Source organism: Tamandua tetradactyla, chromosome 7 (genome assembly GCF_023851605.1).
Source record: "Tamandua tetradactyla isolate mTamTet1 chromosome 7, mTamTet1.pri, whole genome shotgun sequence".
In the NCBI taxonomy this organism is placed as follows: domain Eukaryota; kingdom Metazoa; phylum Chordata; class Mammalia; order Pilosa; family Myrmecophagidae; genus Tamandua; species Tamandua tetradactyla.
Window position 1 is genome coordinate 45,050,729 of NC_135333.1, and position 24,311 is coordinate 45,075,039.

General features: G+C 48.6%; 1 protein-coding gene across 5 annotated transcripts; it reads right to left on the reverse strand.

Moving 5' to 3' along the window:
• Positions 1-10,189: 10,189 nt before the first annotated feature.
• Positions 10,190-24,170, reverse strand: ALG12 (ALG12 alpha-1,6-mannosyltransferase). 5 transcript variants are annotated; one of them, XM_077169214.1, is made up of 10 exons: positions 24,099-24,170; positions 20,304-20,488; positions 20,086-20,218; positions 14,460-14,633; positions 13,687-13,881; positions 13,352-13,455; positions 12,791-13,014; positions 11,239-11,408; positions 11,031-11,106; positions 10,190-10,903 (listed from the first exon to the last, which is right to left on the reverse strand). In XM_077169214.1, the coding sequence occupies exons 2-10, from the start codon at positions 20,463-20,465 to the stop codon at positions 10,684-10,686; spliced, it is 1,458 nt and encodes a 485-aa protein (XP_077025329.1). In that variant the 5' UTR covers positions 20,466-20,488; positions 24,099-24,170; the 3' UTR covers positions 10,190-10,683. The 5 variants fall into 5 exon arrangements, with proteins under 5 accessions (XP_077025329.1, XP_077025330.1, XP_077025327.1 ...); XM_077169215.1 differs by lacking the exon at positions 24,099-24,170 and adding an exon at positions 23,930-24,076 and having other exon boundaries at positions 12,791-12,858; XM_077169212.1 differs by lacking the exon at positions 24,099-24,170 and adding an exon at positions 23,930-24,076.
• Between the last annotated feature and the right edge of the window lie 141 nt (positions 24,171-24,311).

The window sequence follows — 24,311 nt, forward strand, 5'->3', positions numbered from 1 at the left end:
ATGGGGTGGTCAGCGGCTCGGTGCAGACAGCTGGAACCCAAGCTGGGTGCTGACATCCCGATTGCCAGGCCCTTCAGGGCAGGACTCCCCTGTGCCCCTGAGCCTGACCCTCCCCAAGCACTGCCTTCTGTTAGCCTGGCCCGCGGCAACCTGGGTAGGAAAGGAGACCCAGGAGCCTCAGAAGGGCAGGACTAATCAATGAGGATGCCGCCCGCCTACTGCCTGCCTGCCTGCCAGCGTGGCCTTCCTTGGCCCCCTGGGGGCAGTGAGCCCTTCCCAGTCCCTCTTTGAGTGCCGGGGTTTTGCAGCTGGCCAGGGGACCTGAGGACGCCTGCAGCAGGGCCTCCAGGAACCCTTCCTACCCACCTAGAACACAGGTGGCCTTTGGGGGAAAGCCCTGGCTTCCAGCCGCTGGAGCTGGAGGTTCTCCCAAGTAATCTCCCTTCTCCATCCTGTCCCTGCTGTCTTGCTGTGGACCCCCACCTCCCACCACATGTGAGAATGTTCATAGCAATTCACATGAAATACCCGACTGGAAACCACGCAAATGCCCATCCACCCATCTCAGCCAGGGAATACCTGACTTCTGTGTCTCTATTCTTGCACCCACTGATAGATTCAGTAGGTTCCTACTTTGCCCGGGGATGCTGCCTGAGGTGCTGCATCCTTTCTTGTCCTTTCTCGTCTTGTTCTGAGTGACCCTGGGATAGCCTTCAACAGGCCTTCAACAGGCACCAAAAGCACAAACTATACAAGAAAAATTTGATAAAATGCCCTTCTTTGAGATTTAAAACTTTCGCACTTTGTCAAACATAGTTAAAAAGATAAGCTACAGACTAGGAGACAGTTTTTACAAAGGTAAAAAGTCTGACAAAGTCCTTGTATCCAGAATGCATAAAGAACTCTCATAACTAAATAATGTGTAAAACAATCCCATTTAAAAATAGACAAACTGTTTGAACAGACACTTCACAGATAAGGTATACAAATGGCTACCTAGATGCATGAAAAGGTATTCAACATCACTAATCACCAGAGAAGTGCAAAACAAAACCACAACAAGAGCTGTTCTACTGCTTCTAGAAAGACTGTCCCAAGCTTCGGTGAGGATACTGAGAAACTGGAACTCTCATCCACTGTTGGTGAGAAATAAAATGATGCAGCTACTTTGGAAAACAGTATGGCAATGCCTAATAAAATTAGGCATACTTTTATCATATGACCCAGAATTTCACTGTCAGGTATTTACCTAGAAGAAATGAGAACATATGTCCAGGTAATATACATATGTGAATATTCAGAGAGCTGTAGGAGATTGAATCATGTTCCCCCACAAAAGATATGTTCTAGTCTTAATCTGCCTCCCTGTGGGTGTGAACCCTTTTTTAAATAGGACTTTTGAAGATGTTATCAGTTAAGATGTGCCCAAAATGAGTGAGGGTGGGCCTTACTTCAATATGACTGAAGTCCTCATAAGCAAAGGAATTTGAACACAGAAGAAGGTACAGGGAGCAGCCAGAAGCTGAAAGTCGGTGAAACCCAGAAGAGAAAGGAGACTCCGCCATATGCACTGCCATGTGAGAGGGAAGCCAAGGACCAAAGATCATCGGCAGCCAGTCCCAGAACACCTCAGTTTTCAGAGAGAAAACATCATCTTGCTGACACCTCAATTTTGTTCTATTATTCAAAACCGTGAGCCAATAAATTGCTGTTGTTAAGTCAACCCACATGTGGTATTTATTTTAGCAGCTAGGAAACAAAAATAATAGCATTATAAATGATAGCAAAAACTGGAATCAGCTCAACTCACCATAAACTGGTGAAAAGATAAACAAATTATGGGATATTCATACAGTGGAAGGCTGACTCGGAAATAAAAAGGAATGAAATGTACATAACATGGATAAATCTTAAAAACAGTACACTAAGTGGAAAACGTTGAAACAAAATAGTATGTACTGTATATTCCTTTCTCATGACAGGAAGTGGATCAGCAGTTATGTTGGCATCGGGGAGGGGATCAAGTGTGTTAGCCACGGAGGTGGACATCTGGGGGGCACTGACCTACAGCCATCAGATACACACTTGGAATTGAATTTTGTTACATGCAAACAACGAATGCCTGAATATGCAGAGCAAGGAAAAACTCAACAGCACTCATACTCAGAGATGATAACCACTGTCATGACCAGGTTCTTGTGTCAACCTGGCCAGGCGCTGGTGCCCAGTCATCTGGTCAGACAAGCGCTGGCCTGTCTGTTGCTGTGAGGACATTTCATGGTCTTAAATCGTGATCATGTTGGTTGCATCCACAGCTGGCTGTGTTTGCAATCAGCTAAGGGAAGTGAGTGTCTTCTGCAATGAGTGGTGCTTAATCTAATCACTGGAAGGCTTTTAAGGAGGATTCAGAAGAGACAGTCACTTCTTCCTGCTTCAGCCAGCCAGCTGCTCCTGAGAGTTTATTGAAGACCTCCATTGGAGCTGCCAGGTCACGACCTGCCCTACAGACCTTGGACTCGACATCCCTACAGTTACGTAAGACACTTATAAATTTTATATTTACAGATAATCTCCTGCTGATTTTGTTTCTCTAGAGAACCCTACCTAATACAACCACTTAGAAGACGCAGTGAATAAGAGACTCCATTTACAGGAGCAACGTCACACAGATATCCTTAGGAATGAACTTGGTGGCAATATTCAGAACCCCTGCATCTGCTCCTAAGGCTGCTGTGAGGACCACGAGCTTGTTGGTTTGAAGCAGCAGCCATGGATTCTCTCTGAGTTCTGGAGGTCAGAAGCCCAAAATCGAACCACGAGCAGGGCTCTGCTCTCTCCAAGAGCTCTGGGGAGGCTCCTCTTGTCCTTTCCAGCATTGGGTGGCCCCAGGCTTACTGGGTGTGTGGCTGCAGCCCCCAGCCTCAGCCTCCATTGTCCTAGGACATCTCCTCCCTCTGTCTCTCGTAAGGACGCTAGTCATTGGGTTCAGGGCCCACTTGGGAAACTCACAATTTCATCACATTTGCAAAGACCCTTTTCCCAAATAAGGTCACATTCACATATCCAGGGATTGGGACAAGGACACATCTCTTTTGGGGCTGCCGTTCAACCCTCTACACTCTCCACGTGAAGGAAAGTGTTAAAATCCAAAGAAGACACAAAAGGAGACTTGAACCAATGGAAAGACATCCCTCGATCCCTGGTTAGAGTGGCTCAACCTCATCAAGATGTCAGTAAATTTATAAACTTAAAGCAATAAAAATATGAGTGAGCTTTTCTTATGGAACTAGGTAGGTTTATACTAAAGCTCCTGTGGAAAATTAAACATACAAGAATAGTCAGGAACAATGCTGCTGTAAAAACATTGGTGTACAAACGCCTTGCCCTCAGGTCCTCTGAATAGAAACCTAGCAATGGTAATGCTGGATCATATGGCAATTCTATGCTTAGCTTCCTGAGGATCTGCCACACTGCCTTCCACAGTGGTTGTACTATTTGACATTCCCACCAACAGTGAACAAGTGTGCCACTTTCTCCACATCCTCTCCAGCACTTGTTGTTTTCTGTTTTGTTTTGTTTTGTTTTTGTATAATGACCAGTCTAATAGGTATGAGATGATATGTCATTGTGGTTTTGATTTGCATTTCTCTAATAGACAATGAAGCTGAGCATCTTTTCATATGTTTTTAAGCCATTTGTATTTCTTCTTCAGAAAAGTGTCCATGTCTTTTGCATATTAAAAAAATATATTTTTTTGTCTTTTACTGTTGAGTTTTAGGGTCTCTTTCTATATTCTGGATATTAAACCTGATATGTGGTTTCCAAATTGTCTCCCATTGCATAGGCTAACTTTTCACTTTCTGAAAAAGTCCTTTGATGCACAAAACTGTTCAATTTTGAGAAGATCCCATTTATCTATTTCTTCTTCCATTGCTCATGCTTTGGGTGTAAGGTCTAGGAAACCATCTCCTATCACAAGATCTTTAGATATTTCCTTACATTTTCTTCTAAGAGTTTTATGTTTGTTCTAGTTTGCTAGCTGCCAGAATGCAATATACCAGAAACGGAATGGCTTTTAAAAAGAGGAATTTAAAAAGTTGCTAGTTTACAGTTCTAAGGCCAAGAAAATGTCCCAATTAAAGCAAGTGTATAGAAATGTCCAATCTAAGGCATCCAGGGCAAGATACCTTGGTTCAAGAAGGCCAATGAAGTTCAGGGTTTCTTTCTCAAGTTGAAGGGCACATAATGAACACAGAGTTCCTCTCTCATCTGGAAGGGCCCATGTTGAACACAGCATCACCTGCTAGCTTCTCTTGGCTTCCTGTTTCATGAAGCTCCCTGGGAGGCATTTTCCTTCTTCATCTCCAAAGGTCACTGGCTGGTGCTCTGCTTCTCGTGGCTATGCTGTTCTGCTCTGCTCTCTCTGAATCATCCATTCTCCAAAATGTTTCCTCTTTTATAGGACTCCAGTAAACCAATCAAGACCCACCCAAATGGGTAGAGACACGCCTTCACCTAATCCAGCTTAACAACCACTCTTGATTAATCACATCTCCAGGGAGATGATCTAATTATGGTTTCAAACATACAATGCTGAATAGGGATTAGAAGAATCGGCTGCCTTTAAAAAATGGGATTAGGATTAAAACATAGGTTTTCTAGGGCACATACATCATTTCAAACCAGCGCAGTGTTCTTAGCTCTAATATTTAGTACTTTGATCCATTTTGAGTTCATTTTTGTATAAGGTGTGAGATAGCAGTCCTCTTTCATTCTTTTGGATATGAATATCCAGTTCTCCAAATACCATTCAGTCGCAGTTGAGTTGGCTTGACCACCTTATCAAAGCTCAATTGTCCATAGATGAGAGGATCTATTTTTGAACACTCAATTCATTCCATTGGTCAATATATCTAGGTTTATACCAGTACCATACTGTTTTGATCCCTGCAGCTTTGTGATATGCTTGAAAGTCAGGTAGTCTGAGACCACACATTTCATTTCTCTTTCTCAAGATGTTTTTAGCTATTCTGGGCACTCTGCCATTCCAAGTAAATTTGTTTATTGGTTTTTGTATTTCTGCAAAGTAAGTTGTTGGGATTTTAATTGATATTGCACTGAATCTATAAATCAATTTGTGTAGAACTGATATATTAGCTATATTTAGTTTCCTAATCCATAAACATGGTATGTCCTTCCATTAATTTAGGTCATCTTTGATTTCTTTTAGCAATTTATTGTAGCTTTCTGTGTATAGATCATTTGTGACATTAGTTAAATTGATCTCTATTCAATGGTAGAATGCTTGCCTTTCATGTGGGAGACCCGGGTTCGATGCCTGGACCATGCACCCCCCCCAAAAAATTATCCCTAAATATTTTATTCTTTTGGTTGATATTGTAAATGGAATTTTTTTCTTTATTTCCTCCTTACATTGCTCATTACTAGTTTACAGAAACACTACTGATTTTGGGAGTTGATATTGTACTCTGTCACTTTGCTGTACTTTTATTAGCTCTAGTAGCTTTGGTGTTAGATTTTTTGGGGATTTTCTACATATAGTATCAAGTCATCTGCAAAAAGTGAAAGTTTTACGTCTTCCTTTTCAGTTTGGATGCATTTTTCTTGCCTAATTGCTCTGGCTAGAACTTCCAGCAGTGTTAAATAACAATGGTGACAATGGGCATCCTTGTCTTGTTCCTGCTCTTAGTAGGTAAGATTTCAGTCTTTCCCCATTGAGGATGATGTTAGCTGTGAATTTTTCATATATTCCCTTTATCATGTTGAGGACGTTCCCTTCTATTCCTATCTTGATGAAGTGTTTTCATCAAGAAAAAATGGTGAGCTTTGTCAAATACTTTTTCTGCATCAATCGAGATGATCATGTGGCTTTACTGCTTTGATTTATTGATGTGATGTATTATATTAATTAATTTTCTTGTGTTGATCCAGCCTTGCAAACCTAGAATAAATCCCACTTGGGCATGTTGTATAATTTTTTACTGTGCTGCTGGATTCGATTTGCAAGTGGCACAATACTATTTGATGATAGCACAGTAAGTACACTGAACAAAGATGAGTGTGAGAGTGCTTGAAAGATTAAGATTAGGGCCATGTATGACACCAGAAGGAAAGACAGAAAATAAAGACTGGGACTATATAACTTAGCAAAACCTAGAGAGGAAATTAAATGTACACATATAAGAATGCTTTTACATGAGGGAGGAGAACAAATGAATGTCAGCATTGCAAGGTGTTGAAAGTGGAATAGTATTGGGAAAAAATACAATCAATATAAACTAGGGTCAATAGTTAACAGTTACACTGTAATATGCTTCCTGTAAATGTAACAAAGGCAATATAACAAAGCTAAATGTCAATAAGAGGGGGATATGAGGGCAGGGTATGGGATTCTTGGTGTTGCTGTTTCTCCTAATTTTTTTATTCTTCATTTTTTTTCTTCCTCTTCCCCTTTCTTTGTGTAAGAAATGGAAATGTCCTCATATAGACTGTGGTGGTGAATGCATAACTATGTGATTATATCGAGAACTATTGATTATTTATGTAGGATGGATTGAACGGTGTGTGAATAAAAGAGTTTTAAAGACAAACAGAAAGATACATGTGCTAGATAAAATGTGGAGTAAGGAATGTACTGTTCCCTGTTCACTGCTTGTAGGGAAGTAGAATGGTGCATTTCCTCTGGAGGGCAGCGTGGTGGTTCCACAGGAGGCTAGATACAGGAATGCTATATGGTTCTGTGATCCCATTGTTAAGTAAGTACTTGGAAAAACTGAAAAGAGAGACATGAATGGACATTTGCACATGGTGTTTGTGGTGGCAGTGTTCACAATTTGCAATGGGTGGAGGTGGCCTAAGGGGACGCTGATGAACGGGAAGGGCAAACTGTGGTGTATGCATACAATGGAATATTGAGCAGCTACAAGAAGGAATGGAGTTGTGAGACATGTAACTAGGTGAATGGAGTTTGAAGACACTGTGTCGAGTAAAATAAGTCGGAAATAGAAAGGCACACATTTTAGCACCTCACTAATATGGAATAATAATGTGCAAACTCTGAGAACTGAACCAAGCGCATAGGTTATCAGGGGAAGGCTTATTGTAAAGGCTCCTAGATTGTAAGCTCTTACAGAAATCACATCTATTCTTGAGCTGTAATGGTTATTTCTAAATCTTGAGATGCTGAGCTCTTTGTGTGTAACTTGGTTGGTCCCTGGAACTTTGGGTATCTTGGTGACACCTGAGACAGAGTGCCAGAGTTAGAGTTCTTCAGCTACAAAAGTCAGCACTACCCCATACAGCAGCTGTTTAAAAAGCTGAAAAAAAATCAGACTTTAATTAGAGATATGAATGAAGCTGATCTGGGTAGGACTAAGGTACATCAGACTAAAGGGTAAAAGATGATACTGGTTATGTTTTAAAACTTCAACTTCTGTGTGAGACCAAAGGAAGAGATGTTTATTGGTACAAAATTTACATTTTCTATAGCATACTATCTAATTTAATTTGCATGGTCAGTTTATTCAAACATCATAATCACAGGGAAACTTGAATAAGGAATGAGATCTTGTTGGTTTGTACAGGTTAGTGATGCCATGATACATTTCAGAGTAATTTGGGCAGAGAATAAAAAAGTATTTGCAAAGCCTCCTTTAGAGACTGGGGAGAAAGGAGGATATATTCAACTTCCTTACCTGGGGAATTCCTGATATTCTCGCAAGCACTGGGCCAATTTAATAGGCCGAACCCTAGACCTTTGGGCTTGCCCTTCTGAAACTTATTCTTGCAAAGGAGAAGCTAAACCTACTTAAAATTAGGCCAAAGAGTTACCCCCAGAGAACCTGTTGTTGCTCAGATGTGGCTTCTCTCTCTAAGCCAACTTGAAAGGTGAACTCACTGCCCTACAGAGGACATGACTCCCAGGGGTGTAAATCTCCCTGGCAACATGGGACAGGACTCCCAGGATGAGCCAGGACCCATCATCGTGGGATTGAGAAAGGCTTGTTGACCAAAGAGGGAAGACAGAAATGAGACAAAAGTTCAGTGGTTAAGAGATTTCAAATACAGTCGAGAGGTTATTCTTATGTATTATATAGATATCCCTTTTTAGTTTTTAGGATATTAGAATAGCTACAGGGTAATAATGCCTAGAACTGTTAAATTATAATCCAGTAGCTATTATTCTTGAAGATGACTGTATAACTATATAGCTTGTACAATGTGACCATGTGATTGTGAAAACCTTGTGGCTGACACTCCCTTTATTCAGTGTATGGATAGGTGAGTAAAATATATAAGGACAAAAAAATAAGTAATGGGGTCATAAGGGGTATGGGATGCTTTGGCTGTTCTTTCTCATTTTCACTTTCATTTTTATTATATGTATTTTTTGAGTAATGAAAATGTTCAAAAATTGATTGTGGTAATGAATGCACATCTATATGGTGATACTGTGAACCACTGATTATACACTTTGGATGATTATATGGTATGTGAGTATATCTCAGTAAAATTGCATTATATATTTATAATAGCCAGGAAAATACTAAAAAGAGTCTGAGAAGCCTCTGCACCTATCAGACTGTAAGCCACATCATGAAGGAAAAATGATAAAATAGGGTAGAAAGTTCAGAAATTGACCCAACAATACACATATTGTTCTACAATGAAGTTGGCCTCTGAAACTGTGGGGGCAGAGGTGGACTTTTTAACAGATGGTAGGACAAGATCCAATGAGACCCAGCCCTCTATTCATACATAAAATAAGCACTGACATGGGGAGGGAGAGTAAGACAGCCACAGCTAAGGCAGCGGCTAAACCAGCACTTGACAAAATCCCTCTGGTCCTGGGCAGGGGGAGTAAAGGACTGCAAGTGAATTCCAACTTCTTTGTGGTGGGTTAGGTTTTTGTAGCCACATGGCAAAGCCAGACTCTACCATGTATTTTATTAGTACTTAAGGTTCTGATATTGTGGGGAGTCAGGACAAGCAGACATAGGACAGAGGGAGGCAAGAGAACCTATGGAGCTGGCCTGCAGTTGGAGGTATGAGCTTGGACTCATGATACCTCAACTGTAGTGTGTAGTTAAATGCCTGATATGTGTGTGTGTGTGTGTGTGTGTGTAGAGTGCAGATACAAGCATGTGTTCCCTCGCTCTGCCCAGAGGAAAGCACTGCACACCAAAGGGGATCTGGGCTCCTTAGAGAAATGGATGCTCTCAGGAAGGAGAATCAGAGGACAGCCGGGGGGATCCCTGAGTTGTGGGGCGAGAGGCTGGCCAATGTTTGCCCCACAGGTAAAGACAGGGGAGCCAAAGGTCGGTGGGGTGAAATAAATAACATCATAAGCCCACAATAAGTTGATGAATAAATGGGGAACAGGAAGGCTATTGCTTGCCTTAGATGACTGAAGGCCTCCAGACATGGGGCAAGGCTGGAGGTGGACCATCCAGTTAAGTCCAGGCAGGAGGCCCCCATGATGTGGCATTGGGGACTCTGAGAAGGGAGATTAGCAGAGTCCACAGAAAATAGCAGGGATTATAATGTGGGACAGGCCAATGTCATGAACAGGCCATCAGATGTCCCAGCCAGGAAGGACAGAGGGCACTGTTCGCCTCCTAAGAGCCTGACCAGAGAGTGCCAAACCCAGAGGAGCATTCCCGTTGACATGAAGGAACAGGGTGCTGCACTTCAAGAACGGTGAAGATAAAGGGGACCCATGGAAACTTCCCGATAAATAAGGCCAATGAGACGTAGCCACTGACTCAACAGATAACTCCAGCCTGCAACGTGGGTTGAGGAGAGGCCACGAAGACAAGATTTGGTCAGTTCACCAAATGCAAGTACAGGCAGCAGACTGGGCAAAACCACAGTGGATGTGTTAGTGCAAGGCTAACAGTGTATCTCTGCAGTGAGAAACCCCTCTCTGTGGTGGGAAACCCACACTGCTGCGCTTAGGGGTCAAGGGTCCCAATGTACACGCCACATTGTCAAACGGCTCAGGAAACCAGGGCGTGTGTGTGTGCACATGCAGTGCCACTCAGGTCTGTGCCTTTGTTGCCTGGCCATGTCAGACACACAGCGGGCATTTGGTACTGTGTGACAGAACCAAAATGACTACTTAATAAAGCCCAGGAGTCAGTCTCCAGAAATAATCACATAGCACATCTTGAAAGAAAACAGTGAAACACTTTTATTCTCATTCCACTTTTTAACAGGTTTCTCTCTGATAATTTATTCCAAAATCTCAAGGGGGCACCCCATGGAATCAAAGCGTCCCTTTTATAGCCCCAGACTTGGCTCTCTGCAAAAAATGAGGTGCTCTACCTTCCCTAAGACCTGGGGCTCTCTCCAGAGGCAGCCATCCCAGAGCACAGGTGGCCACCATCACGGCATCACACCTGAGGGCCTTGAGCCTTTCTCCTCTCCAGCTATATGTGAAGGATGTAGGGACTGCCACAGGGCAAGGCTGTGGAAGAAGACATGCCTGAGCAGAGGGCTCCTCTTTGGCAGCCTTGTGTAAAGGGCATGTGCATGGTTCTTGGGTTTCTCATATTGTCTTAACTGTGCCAGATATCTGACATCCATGTTCTGGGAAGGCGTCTGGGAGTCACAGATGAGGTATCCTACGACAAGCTCTGAGTTCTCTGCCAGACACCTTCTTCAGCGTCTCTCCAGAAGCACCAGTTTAGGCTGCAAGTGGATGTCAAAAGGAGGCAGCCTGCTCAAGTTCAGACTCACACCACTCGTGCCCACGACGCTGGCCAGAACACGGTGTGTGTGCCCATACAGGGCCGGGAGCTCGGGCACTGCCTCCACGAGCAGATGCGTGTAGACTAGCATGTGCTCTGCCCCAGGCTGCACATCCTCTCGCTTATCGTAGCTGCAGGAGAAACACACACATGTGGCTCACAATCCCCGGCCAGTGCCACTCACCAGAGTAGAGTGACAGCCCCTATTGGCACATCAAAGCAGGAGCCACAAAACTATATAACATGCCAGAAACATACCTCCAGCCAGCATTGACCTCCAAAAACCGAGACACACCTGTCTGCGCAGCAGCCACGTCAATGTGCACAGAGACATCTATGGAAAAGCACGCGTGCCCGGTTAGCATCTCCCTGCACAGGAGCCTCGGTAAGGGGAAATGGAGCCTCCAGTAGGTGCTGTCCACTCACCCTCCTGCCTGCCCACTTACCCACCCATCCACCTACTTACCTGTCTGGGGGGGCACCAGCTCATGCAGCCACCACATGGCCACACCACCTGGGTAGTTGAAGTGAGACACATACAAGGATGTGGCCGTGTACATGGCATTTATGAAGAGGTGTCCTATGACAATGATGGAGCCAGCCTTAAAGAGCCACGACTTCTTATAGTTATTCAGCCTGTGAGAGAACGTTATACTCTCTAAGAAGCATATGGCAACAGGAAGGTAGAACCACCTCTGGACATCCAGAAAACAGGGATACAACCCTGCTGGTGGACTCCAGTGAGTCTTGCAAGAAAGAAGTTCACTGCCAAAAATGTGTGAAAAAATGCTAAAGATTTTCCTGTGAAACCCTACCTAAGATGTCAATTAAAAATTTACATTAGATTTTCAAGCAAACTTTTTGAGACCTTCCCCAAATCCAGCACACAACTGTGGCCTGGGAGGGAGGCTGGTAGGGACCCGATGCTGTCCACACATGCTGCCCTGACCTCTTTGTGTGATGGCAGTGGAGCTGTGACAAAGGAGACACCACTGACCCTGGCCTTGATTGGACAGTCAGCTGCCAGGTGAGTCCGGTATCTTTCAGGACCCTGGGTCTCGTCCCTCAGGCCCCATGAGGTCTGGAAGCCATCTCCTCTGAGGGCCCGGGAGAGCAGGAGTCTCAGCAAATGTGCACTGGTGAGTCCTATGTGTTTGTCCCGTCTAATGTGAGCCCCACAGGTAAATGTGGCCCCACAGGGGCCATGGAGACAAAGAGGTTGTACCCCTGCCCACCAGGGTACACACTGGCTGCAGTTGCCTTCTAGTAGCCTGAAGCTGAGCCCTTCCAGATGTGTTTGCTCTCGGCACCCCTCCTTTCCACATTCCTCCCTGGTACCCACCCTCAGTGCTGTGCCCTGACTCTGCACCCCCTGCTCTCTGTCCTCTGCCCACCCCTCTGTCCAGCCTCAGGTCCTGGCCCCTCTTCTAGCATCCAGCCTGGATGGCGACTGGTGCACAGACCTGGCCTTCCCAGTGCTTCGAAGGGGGCACACTGGCACTGTGCCAGCCTCAATGACCTGTGGGCTGCCCTCCTTCATGGCCTGCCCGGCTCCAGCCTTCACTACCTCTGCAGGACAGTGTGGTGTTCGGCTCTCCCAGCCCCCCAGCCCATCCCTGTGCCCTCCTCACCACACCTGGCCTTGCCTTTGCTGGGCCTCTTGGCACCCACACCCCCCTGGGCTGAAAGCCTCCACTGACCTTCTCTCTGACACAAACATGCCACCCATCTGGTAACCACCTGAGCAAGCACCAGAGGCTCAGGTCAGGGGCAACTTTACCCTTGGGCCCAGCCACCCTGCGCTAGGGCTCCCTACGAGGTGCCCTTTGCCCCGAGTGGCCTGGCTCTGGGTGTGGCAAGCCCGCAAAGCCACCAGGACGGAAGTGATGAGGAAGCCCCAGGCCAAGCATCACCCCTTCTCCCTACTCCTGCCTCGGTCACAGCCCCCACAGGTCCAGGGCAGCAGCCATGGGCTTTGGGGAAGCTGCCACCATGGCTGAGGCACCTGACACACTCACACATAGGCGCAGCCCCTGGCAGCCACAGCGTTGAGGACTGGGAAGGTGTAGATAATGAAGCGCAGCTCCTTGTGCGGGAGGAGGGAGTAAAGGGCTACAAAGCCCATGGAGGGCAGCAGCAGTGTGTGTGTCCTGCGGTCCACCAGGCCCAGTGGCACGAAGAGGAAGCTGCAGCCCAGGCCGCGTGGCAGGGCCGAGTAGAAGTACCACAGCAGCGGGGAGGTCTTGGGGTTAAGGAGGCCCTGCGCTTGGGCTGTCTGCTCTGTGTCCCCTTGGGTGGGCCCTGGTGGTATGACTACCCACCCTGTGTCAGGAAGCTTGGCCCGGGGTGCCAGAGCCCAGACAAGGGGCCCAGACAGCACTGTCACTGCACACAGCAGTTCTGGAGAGACCTGTGGGTTCCTGGGGCTGGGGCCACAAAGTGATGCCTCCACAAGGGCTGTGGAAGCTGTCGGCTGTGGGGTCATGCTCCTCAGGCCGGGGGAACTTCGGCAGCCGGGCCTGGAGTGTCACCTACCCCAGGCCAGGCAGGCCACAACGCAATGTGATGGGAAAGGATACACCCCACTGGGAACTCTTGTTCAGGACAGTATTGTACCAAAGGACTTGTCCCTCTGGCCAAACTAGGTAGCGCCAAAAATACGAGTCCACGGCGACGGTGAGTCCTGGAAACAGACACACACGTGGAGCATACCCTGGCACCCACAGCTTGGGAAGCTCAGCGGGACACACTGAGTCAGGCCCAGCGTGAGGAGCTCCCGAACTAAGCCAGCTGTGCTGCCAGGGTCACAGGGCATGTTATTTACCAGGGACCATGCCTCCCACACATCTCTGCACCTTATATAACAGCACAGCAAAACCTGGCTGCAAAATGGCCCCCAGCGAGACTGACTTACCCAGGCAGGCGGTGCCGGCTGGGACAGCGAGGCACAGCACCCGCCCGATGGAGAGCTTCTTCCCACACAGCGCCCAGAGCAGCGCCAGGCCCAGGAGCAGGCTCAGCTCTGACCTGAAGATGAGAATTGCCAAGGCCGAGAGCCAGAGGAACTGGGCCCATCTCTGCTGCAGCCAGGCTGCCAGGGCCCAGAGGACTGTAAGACAGGGTTGGGGGGGGGGGGGGCAGTGAGGAGGGCGTGGGGGCAGCAGGAGGAGGGCACAGGGGGGGACTTGAGAAGGGTGCACGGGGTGAGGAAGGTGTCGAGGGGGGTGAGGAAGGCATGGCGGGGGGAGAATGAGGGTGGGGGAGAATGAGGGTGGGGGAGAGTGAGGAGAGTACGGGGGCTGTGTGAGGAGTGCGTGGGGGTGTGTGAGGATGGTGTTGGTGGGGAGGCCCTCCTGGCCCCAGCACTCTCCCCTATGCACAGGTGTCCTCAAGGTCCTCTGCCCCTACTCCAGCAGTTCAGTGCCCACGGGGGCCCAGTCCTGCAGTCCCTCCACACTCAGGATACCCTGGGGGACATTTGGGAGGCAGTCAGGGAACAGGGGAGCTATAAGAGGACTTGGGAACACGGGAGTACAGGGACACTTGGGGTCACAGCGCACAGCCCCTCCCACACCACTTTCATGCACACATGCCCAGCACACATGCCACTCAGCCTGGTCCTAGATTGCCATGTGCTCGGCATGGCTGCGCACAGGGCCAGAACGGGACAGGGCAGGGGCAGCACACCCAGGGGCAGGGCCAGCACGTTGGGCAGCGTCCGTGAGCAGTAGAACATCAGGTGGAACTGTGTGGCCGTCACCCAGCAGAACACGGTGGCCACGCGGGACCCAAACTGCCTCCGCACTTCTTTTTGGAATGTCCAGAGTCCAGAAATGACCGTGAGCCCGAGGATGCCTCTGACTAAACCAACAGACAGAACACTTGAGGTGACAAGTGGAAGGGCGCTGGGTGCTAACTCCCCTGATTTACCTACAGGAGGCGGGACACTCCCCCATCCCAAAGCTCAACCACAGCCGGGCAGTGGGAGTGGGATGGACTGGGGGTGTCCTCTGGCTGGTGTTGGTCCCAGCTCCCTCCCCTTTCTGGCCTCAGTTTCTTGGTCCATAAAGTGGGGCCCCAATGAGGGGGCCGGAAGTAGGTGGGGGTGCTTGCTGGGACCAGTGCAGCCCACCATGCCTCGGGCTGCGCTGCCCTAAGAGCCACCTGGCCACCTGGTCCTATTGAACCAAAGATCGAAGGGCATGTGACCGTTCCCAGGGGAGTGGTAATGGGTGCGACTGTGGTGTGGGACAGAGAGGGGCCCAGTTATCGGCATCATGGGGACTACAGCCAGCTGAGGGGTATTCCCCAGCCCATGCCCATCCGGGGTACCCCTGTAGGGCTGGGACAAAGGTGGATCATAGCCTACCCTCCCCTCTGCAGACACCAGGAGCCAGGCCTGGCTCCTCTTGCAGCTCAAACACAGAGGCAGTGGCAGGAGACCCTTCCCGACCACCCACGCTCCAGATGTGCCCCCAACACCTGGGCAAAGCTCACAGGGACATGCAGACACTCAGTCAAGGCACGGAAGTCCTGGAGCGCAGGCCAGGGAGGGCCTCAACCTTCCTGGAGGCAGGTCTTCCTGTGCCCCAAGGCCATGAGCTCCTGCTCGGCTCTGTGCCAGGGCTTCCCATTTCACTTTTCACTTTTAGAGCCACAATCCTTGATCCATGATTGGTGTGCGGGTTGAGATTAATTTTGTTCTAAGATTTCCTTTCCCCAAGGGGTTCTCCACCCAGGGCCCAGCCCCCTCTCCAGGGCCTCGAGGGCGAAGGGGCCATGCCAGCTCCCCACAGGGGGACTCCAGCCCCAGCAAACGCCTCCTCAATCCCAGGCTGTCTCAACACCATCTCCAAATAGCTCCCCTTCCTTCCTTCCTTCCTCTGTCTTGCTTGCTGCCCCTGGCCCGGCCATGGACATTTTAGACTCAGCTTCTCAATTTCCAACAAAGGGAAAAAAAAATCTGACATGGTTACAATATTTGATCTACCACCAGTGTGGTATTTCCCCCCATCTGCTTGGATCGTCTTTATCTCTCTCAGCAATACTTTCATTTTCTGTATGGAGAGCTTAAAAATGTTCAATATGATGGTAGGTACATGAGCTTTTCAAATGCCATCATAAATGGGAAATCCTTTTTTTTTTTTTTCTGTTTGTTGCTTGTATTTTTATTCAACTGATTTCTGCATATTGACCTTGTATCCAGCAACATGGTTAAACTCTTACTAATTCCTGGACTGGATGGGAACTCAACACGGTGCGGGGGTGGGGGGGGGGGAAGCGGCAAGTCTTTTCGCAGCTAATCTCTCAGCATCTCACTGTTAACTGGGCTACTTGAGGATTTCTGAATGCACCTTTCATCAGATAAAGGAGGTCCCTTCTGTTCCTAGCGTGCCAAGAGCATTTGCACTGCATAGGTCAAAGGCTTTTCCTGTAGTTGGTCTGCCTCCTCTCCTCAGTGTGACAAGAGGACGCAGGCAGATTTCCAGGCAGTGAGCCCGGCAGTTGGGCCCCATGTGTCCCTTCTGATGTTGCATGTGCAGATCACAATGTTTTATTGTTAGGATTTCTCCCCATCCCCGTCCATGAGTCTAGCACGGAAATTTCCTTTTTTATCAGGCTTTGGTTTCAAAGATGAGGCTGACCAGGCAAGTGTCCCACATTTTCTATACCCTAGGTTAGCTAGGCTACTTCTTCCTCAAATCCTTGGTCATTTTCATCCTTAAATCCTCACCAGAGAAGCCTGCTGGGCCTGACATTTGTCCTGTGAAGGGATTTTACGTTACAGGTCCAATTCCAGTTACGAGACTGTTCAAATTCTAGTTCGTCTTGTCTCTGTTTTGCAAAGTTAAGTTTACCTAGAAAATTGTCCATTTCATCTAAATTTTACAAGCAAAAATTGTTCCTCGTGTATTTTACCCCACTAACTAGAGAGAGTGCTGTGCGACTCTCTTCTCCTTCTGGTACCTGTAACTGTCTGTGCCTTTTGTGGTCCTCGGCACAAGTGGCCAGGTCTGCTGTACGGATGGTGCTGATGGGGGGTCTCCCTCCTGGAGACCAGAGGTCCCAGGTCCAGGTGTCGGGAAGGACCATGCTTCCCAAGGTGGCGCTGTGCCGGCCACCTGCAGCTCAGGTTCTACCTCTGCCCTGTGGCTGTGTCTCCCCTTCCTCCTGCTGACAGCAATCATTCGTGTCCAGGTTTCCTGTGCTCACAGGACTCCAGCCCTGCTGGTCCACAGCCCCCTGGCCTCACCTGAACTAAGCGCCTTTCCAAGACCCACTCACCCATGGGCTCACATCCATGGGGCAAGGCCCGAGCCCATCCTCATGGGGATACAACTCAACCAGAACCCAGGGGAGTCTCGCTTTACTAGTCGTGTCAGAGCACGCTTTTGGCTTCCTGGGTCCTCGCACTACTCCATTAGTTTTCAGTTTCACAAAAAAATTGCTTTATTTTCTCTTACCTTCTATGTTGTTGGATATATTTTGCTGTTCCTTTTCTAACTGAATTCTCAGCCTTTCTTCTTTTGTAAGAGATGCCTTCAACCACATCACACAAGTTTTAGTGACTTTTCATTATGTTCAGCTAAAAATAATCCTCCCATTTTTTTTGTAATTTCTTCTTTGATACATGAATAATGTGAAAGGCCATTCTTAGTCTGCAAACATCTAGGGATTTTCTAGGTTGCAGGTTTTTTTAAGATCAATTTCTGTAACTAAACTTCCACTTTGGTCAGAAAGCACAGTTTCAAAACGTCAATTCACTGGGTTTTGTTGCTCCGCTATGAAATGCTTGTGTGCACACAAATGCCTGTGTATTCTGCAGGTTTGAAGTCCAGTATTCTCTATGTATCAATCAGGTCATGTTTGTTAGTTATTTTGTTAAAATCCCCAATGTTTTTATTGATTTTTCATCTATGGATTGGTAAGAGAGGTGTTAAAACCTCACACTGTAATAACATATTTTTCACTTTTTCCCATTTGCTCCTTTTTGTTCTTTGTTTTCTGAGGCCACATACAAGTGCCTGTAGTTCAGAACTGCTGGTCTCTTGGTAAGCTGGCCTCTGTGGCGAGTCATCTCTCTGCCCAGCAATGGCTCACAGGGAGCCGTTCTTTCCAGAACTCCCCTCACAGAGAATCTTGTAGAAGCTGCTTCTGCTCAGGCATTATTTTTAAGACCTATCTGGTAACTTTATCTTTTAGTTGGAATTTAGATTCATGAAATTACTGACAAATGTGGCTTTATATCACTCATCTTACTATTTATTTCTTTGTTTTACCAGTTCTGGGAGCCTTGTCTTCTTGACTTATTATTCCATTTCCCCCCATTCGTGATCTTCCATTGCTTTCTTTCAACAGCTCCCTAGGAATTGTAACTGCACTGACTTACACAGCATAATAAACTGGAACTTCCTCATCTTCCTGCCTGCACAAGGACCTCAGAACGCTAAGTCCACAGGCCCTACCCCTCCCACTCCACACTCTTTCTGATGTGACTTTCTGTTTGCTGCAACCCCACAAGGCACTTCCACTAGATCACTCACATATCCACCCCGTGTCCCTTGCTCCCTCTGCCATGCTGAGCTCCACCCAGGACTCTTCTGCCTGAGGAGCACGTGCTGCATATTGCTGGGTGGGCCTTCTGTAGACAAATCCTCACAGCCTGTCTGTCCAGAAGCTCCTGGAATGGAGGTGACATATCCACCGCATCTGGGATTCTGGGTGGCAGCTGCTTGCTACCAGTCTTGAGGCTGCACCTCTGAGAGCCAGCTGGTGTCTCCCTCTGGCTACTCCCCAAATTTTTTGTCTCAGGTGTTTGTCACTTTCCCCATGAATGTGCCGGGATGTGGTTCTTTGATTTTGTGTTGCTTGGAGTGGCTGTGCTTCTTTCATCTGTGGCTTGGTGTCTCATCACAATGCCCTATTCCCTCCTCTCCTTCTGGGATGCCAATCACAGGTGTCAGAACTGCACCACCTTCTGTGCCTCAAGTTCTGTTTCCTGTCTGTTGACTCATTTTCTCCCCCTGGTTCCAGTTCATGAGTCTTTTTCTGTACAGACTAATCTGCCTCAGAGCCATCATTCTTGATTTCAGCTGCTGTATTTTTCAGTTCTAGAATTCCTGTTTTGGCTCTTTTTTAGTTTATAGCCGCCTGGCACTATTCCTTGACTTGCTTTTTGTTTCCTTCAACATCTTATGCTATGAATCTGTCTTTGTGACTCCATTACCTGGATTTCCCCATTTCTAATTGAGTGCTGGACACTATTTATAAAGAGCTGTGGCCAGCTTTTCCCAGAAGAATCATTTATGCCTCTGGTGGGTGCCTGGAGCACTAGGAATCCCAGGTCACCTTTGTGCAGGCAAAGATGCTTCCGTTTCCATGAGAGGTGTGTATCCTGCTCACCATGCTGTGCCCAGGGCCTTCTGAAGTCCTGTCCAAAGCTGCGAACTTCAGCAGCTGCCACCTCTACCCCTACCCACCCAATTAGGCCCCAATTCCAGTTTTTATCCCTGTAGCCCTGAATCTGCCAATAGCTCTCCCGAAATTCCAGCCTCTCAGACACTTCTGCTAGAATACCCAGAAGCTTCCAGGACAAAGGGGACCCGCCGCTGAGATGTTGGCTCTCCTTTCCTGGATCCTGGCCCCAGAACTCCTCCTCCTCTCAGATGCCTCCACACGACCAGCACCACTTGTCCAGCTGTTCCGGGGAGTGGGGGATTCCTATCTCCCAACCTGTCCTATCAGGAGCTGCTTCCTCCCCAGGAGTGTGCATTTGTCTAAAACCCCTCACATGGATCAAACTAGCTGCAAGAATTTCCTGAGCTGTTGGGAAACCCAAACACTGTTTAGGTTGTAGAGGTGATAAAAGTGAAATGGAAAGACGGTAGCCACTGACTAAAACACCAGGTTGCCATATGGTATGTACAAAATGTCCTAAATTTGATTTTAAAACACCAAAATGTGCTCCTACAACCATAGAGACACATCCAGAAGAATGTGCATGATAGTGTGCCAGGCAACCCCAGCCAATGGGGCAGAAGATTTGGTTTCTAATGCCTTAGGATGCGCGTGTGTGGCTTCACAAGAGCCCACTCCCACCTCATGGTGGGGTTGGCAGCAGCTTATTGTTGCCAATGGGCTCTTTCCCACGCATGCTGACCTGGGAGGTCACCGTGCATGCCACACAAAGTGACAGAGAGCAGCTGTGATCCCACGCCCCATCCTACTGGCCGCTGCTGAGCGATGGGACCTTGCCCAAACAACCCAACTGCGTCACATCTCGCAGCTGCGTCCTCACTGGAAGGGCCCTTACCTGTCAGCTGAGAATAGAACTTGGGCAGTTGCAACAGCGATAGCACATAAACCACAGGGCTGGACAACAATGCAAGGAACAGTGGCCCGAGGAACGTCCTGGGGACAACGCCGGGGAAAGCATGGTGGTCATACTGTAAGGATGGGGGCATGCCATTACAGGGGGCTCTCAGGAGCTGCGGTGCCCTCACAACCTCCCGCGAGGCCAGTGAGCCTCACCTCATCCAGGTCCAGGCGGTGGTAGAGCAGGTCATGTGTGGCCTGCAGGTTGAAGCTCTCCTCCACTTTGGTGTAGGGACAGGTGATGAGGTGGGTGGCAGCAACAGTGACAAGGAGCCATGGCAGCAAGGGCTGCTTGCCCAGGTGCCTCTTCCCAGCCATTTTTGGTTTTAAGCTTCATGCACCTTGACAGAACCAAAGGAGAGAGGTGACAATGTTAACATCTGCCACCCAGGCATCTGCAAGAAACTTGGAATCCTACAAAAATTGTCATTGGGTTAACATTCTTTGTTCTATAGTTTCAACTTTTCCATAAATCTGAAAATATGCCAAAATAGAAAGTTAAAAGGAAAACTTTGTGCTCAAGACTTTTACATCTTAACCAGGGACCTTACACTTTCAGCTCTATGAATGTCTCCTCAGGAAAGACCGTGAGGCTAGTTTTTTGTGTCAGCTGGGCTGGACGAGACAGGAGGCAGGCCCTCTCCTCAAGAAGCTCAAGTCCCGTAGAAAAGTTGCGTAAACCTAGGCTAGGCCACCATGACACCTGGCCAGGGACAGGAACAGGAGGCTGTGAGCTGGCAGCAGGTCAGTGGAATGGGAGGGTGCATGGAACTGAAAGGGAAGTAAGCAGGGGCAGGGGCCAGACACAATGTAGTCCGTTGGGGAGCTGGGGCTCAGGGCGGTCAGGAGGATGGGACATGATTGGCTTCCCTGCTCCACTCTGGTAGGTTCTCCAGGGCAGTCCCAAGCTAGGTGTGGACCTGTGATGGCCAAGCATACGCAGGTGCCCTTGAGGGGAACCACAGATGTTGGTGAAACTGGTAACCTAAATACTACAGAACGACCTTGGGGGGAACCTATAGCATACAACTTCCTCAGAAGATCAGGAAAGCTCCTAGGTCTTTCTATCTCAGGGTTTGGAGAACGGGGAAGGAGGTAAGGCGGCAAATAAACCTTCAAGTTTTTGGATTCTCTTAAAACAGGTTTAATTTTATGTAATCAAAGAATCCAAAGAGGGCAAAAGCAAAAAGAGAGAACCATACCACTCATTGCTTTAAAATGACTTTTAGATTAGACCGAGATTTAAAACATCTCTACTGTCCAGTTACAGTAACCAAGGAGTCAGCAAATGGAGGCAAATCTGTAAATTAGAAGGAACAGCAACCTGACTTGATATAACACACCAGCAGTGGGGTGAGGGAGGAAAGGTGTAAATGGACTTCAATAATTCTAAAATTATTAAGTAAGAGGCAGTTCTCACTGAAGAAATAATGTTACTTTTTTTCCTTTTCCAGACAGAAAACTTGACATCAAACAAAGACAAAGACCTGCAGACCAGGTTAGGAAAGGACCCTTTCCCCACTGGGAGGGGGACATATCCCTGAGGGGAGAAGGGGTGGCAGCAGCATGGCTCCCCACAGACTCTGTGCTGACCCCTGAGGCTGCTATGCCCACTCCAGGCTCCTGGCACTCAGATGCCCAGTCAAAGCATTCCCCAGAAGGGACCCATTAGAGGCCTACTGTGCTAGTTTGAAAGGATGTGTGTCCCCTAGAAAAGCCATGTTTTAATCTAACTCCCATTTCATAAAGGCAGAATAATCCCTATTCAATACTGTATGTTTGAAACTGTAATCAGATCATCTCCCTGGAGATGTGATTTAATAAAGAGTGGTTATTAAGCTGGATTAGGGGATGTATCTCCACCCATTTGGGTGGGTCTCTGTTCGTTTACTGGAGTTCTATAAAAGAGGAAACATTTTGGAGAATGAGAGATTCAGAGAGAGCAGAGAAGAATGATATAGCAACGAGAAGGAGAGAGTCCATTAACCAGAGACCTCTGGAGATGAAGAAGGAAAACAGCTCCTGGGGAGCTTCATGAAACCAGAAGCCAGGAAAGAAAGCTAGCAGATGATGCCATGCTCACCATGTGCCCTTTCAGCCGAGAGAGAGAAACTGTGACTGTGTTCGCCATGTGCCTTCTTACTTGGGAGAGAAACCCTGAATTGCACCGGCCTTCTTGAACCAAGGTATCTTTTCCTGGATGGATGCCTTTGATTGGACATTTCTATAGACTTGTTTTAATTGGAATATTTTCTCAGCTTCAGAACTATAAACTAGCAACTTATTAAATTTCCCTTTTTAAAAGCCATTCTGTTTCCAGTATTTTGCATTCCAGCAGCTAGCAAAACTAGAACACCTACCGTTACAGGACTGTAGACCCAAGGAGACTGGGCGGGGGGGGGGGGGTAGTGGACAGCAGGCTGCCAGCTCTTTCTCCTACTCCTGAGGTCCGAGCAGGGGTCCTCCTGCTCCAAACCCTGTGCAGCCCCCTCCACCCTCCCAGGAAAAGCCAAAGTTCTCGCATGGGCTCAAGAGACACCCACCCCACCCCACCCCCCTCGCCAGGTCCCACCCAGACCTCCCACTCCCAACACCCCCATAACGCAGGGTCCGCTGGGGCACCTAGGAACCCTAGAAAGCTCTTCCAGAAAGCACAAATAGTGGCTTGATGCCCATCTTCCCTGAGGCCTACAGAGCTGAGGGCATGGCCTACCTCGGAGAAATATGGTAAAACCTCTACCAATTTGGGTTTTCACTAAAATATATCAACGTCTTAGTTTCCAGGAAAGTGTAAAGAATGACAGAATATTTATGCATCCATGCACTCCTCTTTGTCTTTTGGAAAAACCTGTCACTGTTACAGGAAAAGGTTGTTTAAGGAAACAGGAAGCAGTGTAGTGGCTGGGCTGTGGAGGGACACCTGGGAATCGGGCTCACATTGTAACGGCTCTTCTGAGAACCCCTCTGGAGCAGCAGCCCTGCCCCGTGTCCACACCACAGGTCTCTGCCCTGCACCAACATGCCCTACCTGCATGTAAAATATCAGTGCAGAACAGACTACAGGCCCTGGCTCCTCCTCACCTCAGTAATCTGGGGTGGCCAGGGCGGGCTACCAGCTCCTCTTGGAAGGCAGGAAGGCTGGGCAGGATCTCTCAGACACACAGCACCAGCAAATGCAAACCCACAACCGAACGGAGCCGGGGGGGGGGGGGGGGGGGGGGGCACTCCTCCCCGGCGGCTGTCGGGGGTGATGGAAGCGACAGACCCCAGGCTTGGAGCACACCAACCCGGTACACAGGCGTCGAGCTGGCCGCCCAAGCTGGTGGATACAGAGGGACAGCAGCGATGGGAAGATGGCCTCCAAGGCCCACGTGCCCCATCTATGCGGACTCTACCCTCTACTGAAATTGCTCAAATCAGACGTTCAGATGATTAACCTAGCTGGAAACAAGTATCTGCTGCAGACTGGGCCAGCTGCCAGCTGCCAGCCGCCAGCCGAACACCTGGTGCAATTTTGCATTATTTGTACTTTTTTCCCTTCTGATCGTTACTCCGACGTTGTGGACATAGCTCTCTAGAGTCCAGATAACGCAAATAGTGTTTCTCTTCACCTGTACCAGGCACTTTCCAACTTAGGGCTGGTCTCGCCTCAGGGGACCAGCCCGGCCGAGGACTGACGCTCCCATCCCGCCCGACGCGTGGCCGCTTGGGAAGAGGCCCGAGTAACTGCGCCCACGACCTGCCTCCAGCCGGTCCGGAGAGCCTCGGCCGTGAGTACTGACCTCTACGCGCGGCTCCCTCGCCCGCCCCCAGGCGCAGTCTCTCGCAGCGCGGCGACCCGCGCAGCCCCGGCCGGAAGTGGGGTGTAGGAAGCAGAAACGAGACGAAGCCTTAGCCGAACCTAATATGGCCACCGGAAGTCCCAGACGCCGTCGAGGTCGAGTGTCCTACCTGCCCGGAGTAAAGATGGCAACCGAGGGACGCAAGCGCTCGGCAAGGCTCGAGGGGCGGGCTCAGGCGTCCTCGCCTCTGCTCCACCCCCTTCCGGCATGACGCTGACTCGGGCCCTTCCTATTGGCCGCCGCTCGTGGCGAGCCCAGATTGGGCCACATCAGGACGGGGCGGAGCCTGCCGACCAATGGCGGCGCGCGGGCTGGAGGGCTG